The following is a 15,657-nucleotide window of genomic DNA, read 5'->3' as shown; positions in this document are numbered from 1 at the left end:
AACACTCACACTAACACACACACACACACACACTAACACACACACACACACTAACACACACACACACACTAACACTCACACACTAACACACACACACACTAACACACACACACTAACACACACACTAACACACACACACTAACACTCACACACTAACACTCACACACACTCACTCACACACACTAACACTCACACACACTCACTCACACACACTAACACACTCACTCACACACACACACACACTCACACACACTTACACATGTTTTTTTTTTTTTAATTTAATCCCCCCAGCCTCCCTACCTTTTGGAGTGCTGAGGGGATTCCCTGGGGTCCAGTGGTGCTGCTGGGCTCCTAGGCGGGCAGTCAGGCTGGCCGGTGCGCGAGGGAGCACTCTCCCCTGAGTGCTTCCTCTTCAGCTCCCTCGCGCCATCTTCCGGCTCCGGTATCAGTGCGGTGCGCGAGGGAGCTGAAGAGGAAGCACTCAGGGGAGAGTGCTCCCTCGCGCACCGGCCAGCCTGACTGCCCGCCGGGTGTAAGCAGGGCCAGCCTCGGGGGGCCCGGAGGTGGCCGGCTTCAGGCCCCCCTCAGGAGAAGAGGCTGGCCCTGTGGGTACATACAGGGTCGCAGGGGCGGCCGGGCCCCCTGGTGGGCCGGGCCCGGTCGCAGCCGCGACCCCTGCGACCCTGGTATGTACGCCACTGTGTGCAGGTGAAAAACAATATATTTATCATGACAAAGTTTAAAAGATTATTCTTGACAGAAAATAGGGCATACACATCTCACAGGTATTAAATACATCGCAAACGGTGCCCATAAAATTATATATTTTAATACATGTCATTTATCCAGCATTGTCAACCAAATCCACATTTCCTTGTTTCCTATCTATGATAAAAAGCCATTCTTTAAAACAAAACTTTAAATTCTTCACATCTTAAAAGGGCTATATCTACAGCATTGCCTGTTTTAATTAAGGGCAGGATTAACAGACATGATAAACTGGGGAACCCCTTACCAAGGGGTCACCTTTGACCCTGTTTTGTAATCTTAAGGACTGAGGAAACACCAAGCAGCAGGGTACCCCGATTCATCAATATTAACCCTTCACCTCCCACACAAAGAGAAGAGAGTATGTGACTGCTCCCCCCTGGTAGCAAGGAAGGGGATTCTGGGGCCCCACTGGGTTATTAGGTGGTCTTGGAGACCCCTGGAGATTCTAATGATTTATTATTAAATAACACCTTAATGTAGATGGTGTGTGGGAATGACTGGGATTATTATCAAAGGCACCCTTACATTTATTAAATTATCCCTCCTCACAGTATGGAAAAAAAGGAACAGTCTGGTAACTGTGTGTCATCATATTAACACTTTGAGGGAATAAAAGCAGCTACTGTGCCGGTCCTCGTCCTCCCCTGATTAATGGTGAGTTCATGGGACTTCCACTTGTTTTTTTACATTGGAAAGTAGAGAGAGAGTAACTAACTCAAGTCACAATCCGGCTGTTGATGGGATTCTGGGAAAAACCACATATTCCTTAACCCCTTGCATTCCGCACATAGGGTATAGGCAATAGCTGACTTACTGCCTTCAATTCATTGGGGTCCACTGCTAAATGTGTGTTTGTTATATTTACTGGGTTTTATTCCAGTAAATGAATTTATTCGGGAATAATGCCTGTGTCTTCACACCCCAGTTAAGATAATATTCCTCCTAATTCAGTCCTGGTTCAGTTTAGTGAGATTCTGTTTAAATTCTATTTGATTATCTTAGTAAATAAGGTGCATTTCAGGTTGAATCAAGGAGCCCAAACCATTATTATTATTAATAATTTCATAAATAACTTTTTTATGTCATAAGTGCTTCAAATATTAAGAACTATCATGAGTTGAATTTCCGAGCAGGTGGGCTTCAATTTAAATACAATATCTGCAGTCTGATGTTTTAATTCCGATGTAGGGGGATTGCTATAAACATTTATATAACATTGAACATTAAAACCATTGCTATGTTTATGTAGTAATTCCATATTCTGATATTCCACATCTACCATTGTGTCTGTCTGTAATCCATTGTGTCTTGTGATTGTTAAAATAAATACTACCAAAGCAATTTGCAACATACTTACTGAATTGAAAGTGTTGGGCTGGATAAACAAACCAAGACTTTATCTTGCTTAATGTTTGGAAATATTATGATCGCTTATTTTGTACAGCTGGAGTAAATACTAATTATGTCTTAGATTTAATTAATGTTGGATAACCTTTTCAAAGTATTTAACAGAAATATAGTTTAGATTTTTTTTAAATATTTGATGGTATATCGATACATATTTTTTTGAAATATGACATACCTTTCTGATTTTTTTTAAATCATTTAAAAAGTGTATCCAAAAATATTGAATAATTTGAGAAGTTTATCCTAACATTATATTGAGGCCTATATTTATTTAATGAAAGTCTACAGAGGTGAAACCAAAATGAATTGTGGCACCTTAAAAACCAAATCTGTTTAGTTTAGCCCCAAAATACCCACGTTGCGATCTTGGACTAAATTGTTAAAATTCAGTTTTGAGATCATGTTTTTTTACATTTGTAATACAGCTCTTGCTGTAAAAGGGGACTGCCACTTTCCAGGATTTGAATATTCTGTATATTTTTCCTCTACATATAGGAAATGTGTTTTTGTGTGATTCTAAAAATTAAATTAAATGTAAAATTCTGTCCTGGAATTGGGCACTTTCATCCTGGCTTCCTATCAATCATCATTATAAATGTTGCCATTTGCTGCCTTTGAACATAGTTCATCCAAGAGAAGACAAAGAGACAATGGTTTTGCTTTTCTCATTTGCATTCTGTGCCTTGGCTGTGCCTTGACTGAAATGGAAGTCACTCAGGAGCAAGTGGAGTACAAAATGAAACTTTATGGCCGGTACACTAACAGAGAATTTGGGGATATGTCTCCATTTTTTTATGTTATTCCCCGCCTATCGACTCATCAACAATTTCCCAAAGATATTCTCCAAGATTTCAATGAAAGCTTAGCTAGGAACAAGTACATGCTACACAACTTCAATGTGATCCTACCATGCTAACTATCTTAAACATACACTGCAGTCACCAGAACCACTGCAGCTTAATGTAATTGTTCTGGTGTCTATAGCCTGTCCCTGCAGGCATTTTAATGTAAACACTACCATTTTAGGTCAAAGGCAGTGTGTACATTGGTGTCTAGGAGCACCCCTAGTGGCAGTCACTCAAACAATCACTAGAGGTGCTTCCTGGGTCAGTACTGCACAGTGTGTGCAGCACTGGCATTCAGCGTCTCCACGTTCTGCATGGAGGCGCTGACCGTTCCCCATAGAGATGCATTGATTTGATGCATCTCTATAAGGAGGTGCTGATTAGCTTAGCGTGGAATTTTGCCGCATATCCTATGGGAAAGCATTGGATTGGTTGAGATAATCATGATTGATGATCTCTTTCATCTTCTAGACTTCATTCAAATGTCATTTAGACTCTTGAAGGCATTAGTCAAATACAGAAGTTATATTTTCTAAAATTTGGCTAGAGGCTTGTTTTATTTCCTTTTTAAATAAGAAGATAATATAAAAATATAAATATGAAGATAATTCTAACAAGTTTTTAGAGTCAAGGTAGACCTATTTCCTTCTTTTGTTGGTCACATGGAGAGATCACTTGCTTTTTCTGTTAGATACAATAACTAACACTTCCTTCTTCCACTAGATCCAGAACGATAGATAGATGGAAAAAGCTGTCTATTTTTGGTTGATATTTCAAGCTACTGGTAGACACATGGATGTAAAAGGACAGGGAGATAAAGCTTCTGGTTCTAGTAGACACAGGGAGATAAAGTTCCTGGTTCTGGTAGACACAGGGAGATAAAGCTCCCGGTTCTGGTAGACACAATGAGATAAAGCTCCTGGTTATGGTATACACAGGGAGAGAAAGCTCCTGGTTATGGTAGACACAGGGAGATAAAGCTCCCGGTTCTGGTAGACACAATGAGATAAAGCTCCTGGTTTTGGTAGACACAGGTAGAGAAAGCTCCTGGTTATGGTAGACACAGGGAGATAAAGCTCCTGGTTATGGCATACACAGGGAGAGAAAGCTCCTGGTTTTGGTAGACACAGGGAGAGAAAGCTCCTGGTTTTGGTAGACACAGGTAGAGAAAGCTCCTGGTTATGGTAGACACAGGGAGATAAAGCTCCTGGTTATGGTAGACACCGGGAGATAAAGCTCCTGGTTATGGTAGACACCGGGAGATAAAGCTCCTGGTTATGGCATACACAGGGAGAGAAAGCTCCTGGTTTTGGTAGACACAGGTAGAGAAAGCTCCTGGTTATGGTAGACACAGGGAGAGAAAGCTCCTGGTTATGGTAGACACAGGGAGATAAAGCTCCTGGTTATGGTAGACATCGGGAGAGAAAGCTCCTGGTTTTGGTAGACACAGGTAGAGAAAGCTCCTGGTTATGGTAGACACAGGGAGAGAAAGCTCCTGGTTATGGTAGACACAGGGAGATAAAGCTCCTGGTTATGGTAGACATCGGGAGAGAAAGCTCCTGGTTATGGTAGACACAGGGAGAGAAAGCTCCTGGTTATGGTAGACATCGGGAGAGAAAGCTCCTGGTTATGGTAGACACAGGGAGAGAAAGCTCCTGGTTATGGTATACACAGGGAGAGAAAGCTCCTGGTTATGGTAGACACAGGGAGATAAAGCTCCTGGTTATGGTAGACACAGGGAGATAAAGCTCCTGGTTATGGTAGACACCGGGAGATAAAGCTCCTGGTTATGGTAGACACAGGGAGAGAAAGCTCCTGGTTATGGTAGACACCGGGAGATAAAGCTCCTGGTTATGGTAGACACAGGGAGAGAAAGCTCCTGGTTTTGGTAGACACAGGGAGAGAAAGCTCCTGGTTTTGGTAGACACAGGGAGAGAAAGCTCCTGGTTATGGTAGACACAGGGAGATAAAGCTCCTGGTTATGGTAGACACCGGGAGATAATGCTCCTGGTTATGGTAGACACCGGGAGATAATGCTCCTGGTTATGGTAGACACCGGGAGATAATGCTCCTGGTTTTGGTAGACACAGGTAGAGAAAGCTCCTGGTTATGGTAGACATCGGGAGAGAAAGCTCCTGGTTATGGTAGACATCGGGAGAGAAAGCTCCTGGTTATGGTAGACACAGGGAGAGAAAGCGCCTGGTTATGGTAGACACAGGGAGAGAAAGCTCCTGGTTTTGGTAGACACAGGGAGAGAAAGCTCCTGGTTTTGGTAGACACAGGTAGAGAAAGCTCCTGGTTATGGTAGACACAGGGAGATAAAGCTCCTGGTTATGGTAGACACCGGGAGATAAAGCTCCTGGTTATGGTAGACACAGGGAGAGAAAGCTCCTGGTTTTGGTAGACACAGGTAGAGAAAGCTCCTGGTTATGGTAGACATCGGGAGAGAAAGCTCCTGGTTATGGTAGACATCGGGAGAGAAAGCTCCTGGTTATGGTAGACACAGGGAGAGAAAGCTCCTGGTTATGGTAGACACCGGGAGAGAAAGCTCCTGGTTATGGTAGACACAGGGAGAGAAAGCTCCTGGTTATGGTATACACAGGGAGATAAAGCTCCTGGTTATGGTAGACACAGGGAGATAAAGCTCCTGGTTATGGTATACACAGGGAGATAAAGCTCCTGGTTATGGTATACACAGGGAGATAAAGCTCCTGGTTATGGTATACACAGGGAGAGAAAGCTCCTGGTTATGGTATACACAGGGAGATAAAGCTCCTGGTTATGGTAGACATCGGGAGAGAAAGCTCCTGGTTATGGTAGACATCGGGAGAGAAAGCTCCTGGTTATGGTAGACACAGGGAGATAAAGCTCCTGGTTATGGTATACACAGGGAGAGAAAGCTCCTGGTTATGGTATACACAGGGAGATAAAGCTCCTGGTTATGGTATACACAGGGAGATAAAGCTCCTGGTTATGGTATACACAGGGAGAGAAAGCTCCTGGTTATGGTAGACACAGGGAGAGAAAGCTCCTGGTTATGGTAGACACAGGGAGATAAAGCTCCTGGTTATGGTACACATGGAGATAAAGGTTCTGGTAGACACAGCGAGATAATAATTCTTGCAAGCAGTAGACACAGTGAGATAATTCTTGCGTGTGGCAGACTTGGTTGAGTCCAGTAAAGCTAATGTTTGGGCTCTGCATGGGGCTCCTGACACTGGAAAGATTTTCAATGATAAATGTAAACTTTTCTAACCATAGCAGAGAATGTATCAAGTTCAAGCCACGAAGCTGTGTTTGGCAGCTGGTTGAGTTTGAAAATCTATTCGCTTCTCCCCACCCCCTGCCCAGCTCCTCTGCCATGGAAAGGTGTTATGTTTACCACGTGGCAGCTCTTCCCCTTCTGTTCTGAACCCCTTCTGTCCAGCCACTTTCTACTCTGCCCTCCAATTAGAAAAAAATCAGGGTTAGTGTAGCCACAGAAGAGCAGAATTTATCAGTGAATTAATTTCTGTTTAAATTGCAGATTCACTTTAATGTTCTTCATTTTTAATCGGCCAGTCCTTTATCTTTCACAAGGTCTCTAAAATTAGATGACATTAGATTTATCCTGTACTGTCCCTTTAATACCTCTGTACTAGCTCTGGTTTTTGTGGAAACATTTTAACCAGTTTGCTGCTTTCTGTGTTCGTGTTTGTGTGTACGCTCTAATCCTGCACCGTGTCATATCTCTGTATGTATGTCTAATTTATCAGTTTCTTGTAGATTGTCAGCAGTCTCCTGCCCCAGCACCACAGTGCTCACAACTAACCAGTCGGCTAGACTGCTCGAGTGTCAGGTAACGTGACTCTAACGCTTTTTATCTAACTTCCACTATAACCGCATGCAAACCTCATCACCCTTAACAATGGCATCCTGTCACCACGACCATCTCTCTGCACGTAGTGTAACACGGGTAAATGTTTATAGCGATGTATTCCGTTAATGTTGTTGCTTAAAACACATTTGCAATATTTTATATTTGAGGCTTATCTTATCGACCAAATGGCAAGTGGAGAAATGACCATGATTAAAAGCTGATTGGTTGTAGAAGGAGAAATGTTTTTGTTATTTAATTATGACATCATTGTACGGTACAACCAGCAACATACTGGCAACTTTTTATTAGAAATTGGCAAAAGGATTAAGAGAACATTATCTCGCTGTGATACATATTTGCCCATTTTATTCTCTGTTCAGCAAAACCTTTGTATTTAACCGGTAGAAAATAAATTCCCATTTGAGTCAGGGATTAAATGTGGGAGAAACATTCTATACAGGGTTATTTACTAACGGGAGAATTCAAAGTGAATTCAAAGATAATTTCAAATTTAGGGCTAGACTAACCAAACTGAAAGAATAGCTGGTCGAGAGATTTTTTCCAGATCAGCTATTTTTACCTTAAATTTGAGATTCACTTTGAATTAACCCTGAATTTTCACTTTAGTGAAAATCCTGCATGGAACTGAAATTTGTACTAGCTCAACGTTTTACATAAAATACCCTTTGGTCTATATCTTTGCCAGCAATCTGTACAGACGGGAATATAGGCTTGTGATAATGAGAGTTCTTGCATGAAAGGCATCCTTCGACTCAGTGATCAAATTTTTATTTTTTTTTAAAGTTCAAAAAATCTCCCCAATTTCACTGTTAAACTTTAAAAAGTAAAGAAAATACTTGAATTAAAGGGACACTATAGTCACCAAAACAACTTTAACTTAATGAAGTAGTTTTGGTGTAAAGATCATGCATCTGCAGTCTCACTGCTCAAATCACTGCCATTTAGGAGTTAAATCACTTTTGTTTCTGTTTATGCAGCCCTAGCCACATCTTCCCTGGCTGTCACTGACACAACCTGCATGAAAAAATGGTTTTATTTTCAATCAAATGTAACTTACATTAAAAGTTTTTATCTCCTGCGCTGTATTTTTTGTTTTATTTCATACAAGAGGCTCCTGTACGATCTAGCAAGCTATTAACAGAGCAGGAGATAAGAAATGATACATTAAACAAAATTTGCAATAAAGGAAGTGCAAACTTTAGATGACTCTTTACAGGAAGTGTTTAGGAAGACTGTCTAAGTTACATGCAGGGAGGTGTGACTAGGGCTGCATAAACAAAGTGATTTAACTCCTAAATGGCAGAGAATTGAGCAGAGAGACTGCAGGGGCATGATGTATACACCAAAACTGGTTTGTTAAGCTAAAGTTGTTTTGGTGACTACAATGTCTCTTTAACACTAATTTTGTTAATTTGCCTACTTTATGTTGGTCAAGGCCAGACATTGCCCAAATAGACAAGTGATGTCATTATTAAGAAGCTACAGACTTTTTTTTGTATCAGGATACCTGTAATGTTTACTAGCCACAAATGACCAGAATTCTTCTGCTGGATAACCCTGATTCAGACACTGAATTCAGTAAAATTACAAAAATGCATAATTGCAGTGCCTTATTTTTGCAAATATTTGCATACTGTAAATGCACCTGTTTGAAGATTCATTTTTACATTCTAATTTATTTATTTTGTTTAGTCCTAATTTAGCCCTCCGAGAAGAGAAATCACATTCCAGCCCGCAATGCGCCCCCCTCAATTGTCTTTCGAAACCACCCCTGAATCCAAAAACGTAAAAGGAGACACTGGAGTGGAACAAATCGAGTGGACTTTGCCCGTCAGAATCACTGCATCGATGGACATGGGGACATCTGCTCAAAGGTCAGAAGCCAGGACTTAAAAATTCACGACAAGCACAGAAATGAATGAAGAAATCGGTTAATGGAAATGCAGTGAGATTTCAGGAACCAACCCAACAGCTATCGGTTAAAGAGTACGATGGCACCCTATTTATTTATCGGATGACCCTACAGTGATACTCTGAATCAATATGCAAATATTAATGCCACTGAATTTTATTTCATGCTGTTAATATGATTTGGTTGTGTTTCATATTTATAATTGTCATTAAGCATGCTATTTATTTTTTTATATATATATATATATACATATATATATATATACACATAATTTTTGCACATTTTCTTTGTTTTCTAAATATTTGGAGAATTATTCATCAAAATGATTTGCGTCCCCTGACAAATCCAATGCAAACAACACGCGCTTGGTTTATAAACGAAAGGTATTGAGTTCACTTTATTTCTTTTTGAAACGGCAAATATTACTTGAGCGGACAATGATGTGTTAATAATATAAATGTAAAAGAATGAGCTAATACATTGTGTAGTGTGCACAGTTTATAAATAAGGCATCGGGCCATTCAGTTTAGTTAGTCTTTGTAGCTATTTAAAGGAGAGTTGGATCAATAAGTGTAAATTCATGGATTTGTTCAATTCTGTAAAAGCATTTACGAGGGCTTGTTATTGGATCTTTATTATCACCAACATATTCTGTAGCGCTGTATAAAAACAATATTTTCCTGTGTCCCAGTTTGCAGGGACCCGTCTTTGATGGATATTTTATCTTAGTCCATTCTTTCGGTAGTGTTATTAAGTTATTTTAAAACATCATTTTTTAACTCACATCCTTTCTCCCATGCAGTGATTTTGCTGACAATTAATCCATAATTCTTTGTCGGATTTCCCTGCTGTGAAAGGGTTAGGAATTAAGTTTAGATTTATTATCAAATCGAGTAAGATTTTTTATTTTATTTTTGGCCAGTGTGTGGCCGTTAAACCTGCACAAATAAATGGTGATTGGGTTGAATTTAATTGTTGATAATGTGTTTGGCTAATGCACTGACATTGTTTCTGCACTTAATATTTGATCTTTGTAACTTTTTCGTTAACCCTTTGAGTGCTCGAGGGAATGTATTCACCTACGCACTTAAAGAGTTGGCTATAATTAAGATATACAGTGGTGATTTGTGCTGAAGGCTGTTAATGAATCACCTGTTAATGTATGAATTTAATTAATGGATTTTGTATTTTAAGTATATAATTTTATGCTCTTAGAACACTTAACATGCAGTGAAGTAGGTGTGCTTTCTACCATTTCACTATGGAACATTTTGATAAATTATTACTTAATAGTATTATTTAAATATTTTTCACAGTTGAAAGAAACCAACAGCCCCAGTCGAAAAACGTATTTGCCTGCTTAATGTTTTTTTTCTGATACAGCCATAGAGTGGTTTAGTAGGTTTGTTAATTGTTTTTGAAAATATTTCACACAAGAAAAGTCTGTTAATTATGCATCAATCACGACTGTGAAAGTTCTTTAAAACAATCAATTCTCAAAAACAAATTCTCATAAAATAAAAAAATTTAAAAAATTGTACATTAGCTGGATATAACACGACCGGGAAACTTCTTTAAAACAATCAATTCTCAAAAACAAATTCTCATAAAATAAAAAATTAAAAAAATAGTACATTAGCTGGATATAACACGACCGGGAAACTTCTTTAAAACAATCAATTCTCAAAAAAATATAAAATAAAAAAAATTAGTACGTTAGCTGGATATAGCAGCTAAACATTTTATAATTGGAAAAAATAATTGTGTTAATTTCACATAACGGTTAGAACTGCCATATCTTTAATAGAATTTCATAAATTAAAATGTCACGTGTTGAGACATATAGTGGGGGAAGAAATTGATCCACGCGCATTCCACTTCCTGCTACAACTTCCTGTCAGGAAGTGATAATTCCAAATAAAATTTGTGCAGCTAAATCACATGATGTACAATATGTATGATCTGTTAATGAGTACGTCATACATTCTTATATCAATACATTTTCCCGTTACCCTTCCCTCCCAACATCAACAAACGTTTGTTTTAGAAATCTCCATTCCGAAAAAAGTATAAATAAACAGAATATTTAGCCATTTTTATTTAACCAGATTTTGTCACACTTTCTATACATAAAAATATTGCATTTTCTGTTTGCTAATATTTTATATTCCGACTAAATATTGCAAAATAAGGAATACAAAATAATCTCTAATTTATTTATTTTATTTTATTTATACTCCCAATATTTATGTCAAGAATGAACAAATAGATACAAAATGAGATGTGTGTACATTTACATAATTTCCATTTTTAAGGTATTCCTGGACGGCAATCAGTTCATACAATTCTGTTTTCAGAACACATTTACAACAAACATTGCACCTATGTCTTAGTGAATTACATATTATGCTACTTTTTTTTTTCCAGAAAAATAACTTGGCAGAGAAGGGGTTAAGCAGCTTCTATATATATTTGTTATAGATGATGGACAGAATGTAATGCTGTTATTCGATGAATTATTAGGATAAAGAAATAGTAAATCACGCAGGTAAGTGTTCAGAATTTTGACGGTTCAGGCATATCTTCCTGGACATGTTGTTACTAATTAGGCTGTAGAACGTCAGTCTTACTAACGCAATTAGGGAAATAAAGTAAAAAAGATCTGATTATATCTCAATGCTGATTGTAAAATGAATGCTACTTTCTCCAAATGACTTGGTACAAATGGAAGCACAGTGAGTTAGTTAACTCTTAACGATATGTCTGCAATATTCTCATTTTCAGAGATTATTTTACCTCATTTAAATACAATGATATTGCCTTGCCCATTATATATATATTATTCCAGGCCTTCTCCACCCAGGGTTGACTGTAGGCACTCTGGTGCCTTGTGCTGGGTTTAGCACCACCCTCATACCCCAAAAACGGACTATTACATGAAGCCAACACTGGTTAAGTGTTGCAATGTTACAACAAAATTGGGAGTATGAGGTAGGACCAGCACCAACCAAAGAGGTCTACTCAGCCTGTGTGACTTGGTATCTAGAAGACTTTTCTTTAATTGCTATAGCTATTACATATAGCCATTTTAACTTCATGTCCCCTTGCTATAGCAATACCTGGACAGTATTTGGCGAGCGAAGGGTTTTGCTCGCAGTGTGCATTGGCATGTTGAACCTATACACAGTCCCAGAGAAACAGTCGCTGCGTTTCGATACTTTGTGAAATTGTTGACCCACAATGATTATTACGCTGCACTGTGATTAAACAGGATTGTTAATGACAATATAGACATGTGTAATTATTAAAGTACTTGATCAATCTTCTTCCTTTGTTTGTTTATTTGGTGATAAATCAGGGATGGCATCATGTAACCCTCCCCCAATTATTTGAATACATTTCCCTAAATGCTTTATCAAGCTGACAGATCACCATAGACGATGCATTATGCAACAGCTGGAAAGCTACTGGTCCTGTTGGCTAGCCCCATTATAAAGCAGAAATTCTATGTGAAACACTAAACCTGAGAATCTGTGAAAATTAAGTGGTGTAATCCCAAGGATTTTAGAACTTGTGGCTACAGACCAAGCACGAACAGGCCACCAGGCAAACCGGACAAATGACCGGTGGGCTGCAATGGCCATGGGTCGTGGCTGACAGGGGAGATTAGAGGATCGCCCATGCTGGACTATGCAGGGCTGTTTCTATCCAAGCACCGGCCTTGTGTGAGATGATGGCCCAGTCACACACACTGCACCTCTCACACAAACACTGCACCCTCACAACACACATTGCACACCCTCACACTAACACTGCACCCTCACACACTGCACCCCTCACACAAACACTGCACTCTCATACACATTGCACCCCTCACACAAACACTGCACCCTCCACATACATTGCACCCCTCACACAAACACTGCACCCTTCACACACATTGCACCCCTCACACAAACACTGCACTCTCATACACATTGCACCCCTCACACAAACACTGCACCCTTCACATACATTGCACCCCTCACACAAACACTGCACCCTTCACACACATTGCACCACTCACAAAAACACTGCACTCTCAGACACAGATTGCATCCCTCATACACACACATATACTGCACTCCTCACACACATTGCATCCTTTACACACTATACTCCTCACACACATTGGGCCCCTTACACACACATTGCATCCTTCAAACACACATTGAACTGTTCACACACATTGCACCCCTCGCATACACTCACACTACACCCCTCACAAACACTGCATTCTCACACACACTGCACCCTTCACACACACTACATGCACATTGCTTCCAGAACACACGCTACATCTCTCACACACACATTGAACCCCTGACACACACACTGCACCCCTCACACACAGTACACCCCTCGCATACAAATACACACACTGCATCCCACACACTTATACACACTCTGGATCCTCTACACTCAAAACACTTCCTGCCTGGCCCTGCCCCTTCTTACTGGGCCAATGATTAGAAAATGCCTGGGCCAAATGTTTTTCCAGTCCATCCCTGCTACCAACAGGTTGGGCTATTTAAATCATTTATAATATAATTGTGTTCCAAAGTTCGACCGCTGGTCATACTCTTAGAATGATATCTTAGGAGCAATAGAAAACATTTACGTATATATAAATCTAAAAGTCGCAGTTGAATAAAGTTAAACCTTTTACCTAAACGTGTACCACTGGTAAGAGATATTTACAGTCATGATGGACACTTTAGAAGTTCTTTACGTGCAAAAGCGACTACAGGCTGAGGAACTGCAATCCAGTCCATACAATGACCAATCTGACAGTCGGGCAGCCATGAAATCTGTATTGTATTCTAGAAGAGAAAGATAGAAAATATCTTGAATCAGCACCATATCTGTATTATCCTATTCAATGCTGACATGATGGACTCATAGAGAAGCAGTAAACTTGCCGTTACAGACATAATCTCTCAAGTCATCGATGTTCACATTCTGCAACAAAATTCTGCTCCCTAGACCTGAGCGAGGCATTGCCACAGCCCGTGACAGCGTAATGACACCGACACTACGGAGTGAGGAAACCTATTTTATAATGGTATCAATGTTTTATTATAAAAAAAGCAAAAAGAAATTGGAAAGGGAGCAGAATCGTTACATTCCAGAAATGACCAAAATGAATCTTATTGGACGGCAAAGCATTAACATTGCTGGACAATCGTTTGGTTTTGTTAATTTTTCGATTGTATTTTCATTATTAAGATTTTTTCATATTATTTATATTTTCAAAAGTCTATAAGCAACAAAACATTTGCCGAAAGCTCTTTGAAGATCTATGAGATCTATGAGATCATAGAGATCTCTGCACCGTATCTGTTGAAGATTGGAAGTCACTGGCCCCAAGTTAACGTGGTCAACGTCAGTGGAACAGTCTGAAGTGGCTCTGCTGGAACATGGAATGGTCCCGACGCAGGTACCATCAAAAAGGAGACGGCTTTGTCAATAAACAGACTACTGCCGCCATCTGCTGACAGAATGTCAGTACTACATTTAACCATTTTCCACACTGATTTTCTTTGTATCTATAGGTCTAAAATGTTTTTCCTATATATTGCATTTCAGGTGTATCACCTTATTTTAAAACATTTTAATAAAGGCTATGTTTTAAACATGTAAATTAAATCAAAGTGGGGAAAACATATGCACAGAAGGAAGAAAAAATAAAATTAAAATAGTGTGGTCACTTACTTCGTGCCGATGTTTCAGACAGGCTGTAAAGTGGTGCCGGACTAATCCCAAATGAAAGTGTCACCACCTTGCTCCAAAAGGTCCGCACCTACTGCCATCCATAATATATAAAGAAGGTAATTCATGAACAGGGCATCTTTATTAGTTAAAAAATCATAACAAGACATATGTATGGTCTGTTGATAAAGGGTCAGCCCTCTAAGGTATTTAACCTATCTATTTACCTCCCCCCCCTCCCCCATTCCTCTTTCCAGCAGGCACAGGGCTGACTTTTTATTTTATTTTTAGCCCAATTCGTCGATGGGGCACTAGTTGTCAATAAAATGTAGTTTAAGTAACTGAAGTGCCGGAGCTCACTGAAACTGCTATGTTTCACTGATGGTTAATCCAGCCTCTAGTAGCTGTCTCACTGCCAGCCACTAGAGGCACTTCCGCGATTCTCACTGTGAAAATCAGTGAGAAGACGCTGGACATCCATAGGAAAGCATTTAGTAATACTTTCCTATGGGCTGTTTGAATGCGCACACGGCTTTTGCTGAACATACGCATTCGAAGCTGAGAGGCGGATCGCAGCGGAGAGATCCCCAAAGGTAAGTGCTGAAAGGGTTTTAACCACACACACACACACACACTTACGAACAGACGCATACACACTAGCTAACAGACACACACATTTACTGACAGACACACACTCAGTGACAGACATACATACACACTCACTTATAAAACATATAATCTCACTGACAAACACACACTCACTAACAGACACCAAACAGACTCACTAACAGACACACACAAACTAACAGACAGAATTGCAATACTGGTCCTTAGAATGGCCGGGCTATGCAAAAGAATAGTCAAAGCAAGTCAAGGTCCAAGGGAAATAGAGAGATGGAATACGAAGACACAAGCCAAGGTCAAAGGGAAATAGAGAGATGGAATACGAAGACACAAGCCAAGGTCAAAGGGAAATAGAGAGATGGAATACGAAGACACAAGCCAAGGTCAAAGGGAAATAGAGAGATGGAATACGAAGACACAAGCCAAGGTCAAAGGGAAATAGAGAGATGGAATACGAAGACACAAGC

General features: G+C 39.8%; 1 protein-coding gene across 8 annotated transcripts in view; it reads left to right on the top strand.

The window, feature by feature from the left end:
- BICD1 (BICD cargo adaptor 1) overlaps window positions 1–9,027 on the top strand; it is a 193,648-nt gene extending 184,621 nt beyond the window's left edge. For 2 of the 8 annotated variants that reach the window (XM_063446774.1, XM_063446764.1), the window contains one exon: window positions 8,596–8,685. In XM_063446774.1, coding sequence (XP_063302844.1) covers window positions 8,596–8,601 — 6 coding nt within the window. In that variant the 3' untranslated portion in view covers window positions 8,602–8,685. Of the gene's footprint in view, window positions 1–6,778; window positions 6,862–8,595 lie in introns of all 8 variants that reach the window. The other 6 variants (XM_063446766.1, XM_063446765.1, XM_063446768.1 and 3 more) reach the window with 6 other exon arrangements.
- Window positions 9,028–15,657: the final 6,630 nt, after the last annotated feature.

Source organism: Pelobates fuscus, chromosome 3, assembly GCF_036172605.1.
Source record: "Pelobates fuscus isolate aPelFus1 chromosome 3, aPelFus1.pri, whole genome shotgun sequence".
NCBI classification, from domain to species: Eukaryota; Metazoa; Chordata; class Amphibia; order Anura; family Pelobatidae; genus Pelobates; species Pelobates fuscus.
The sequence above is the reverse complement of the archived record's forward strand: the minus strand, read 5'-3'. Positions and strand labels throughout refer to the sequence as shown.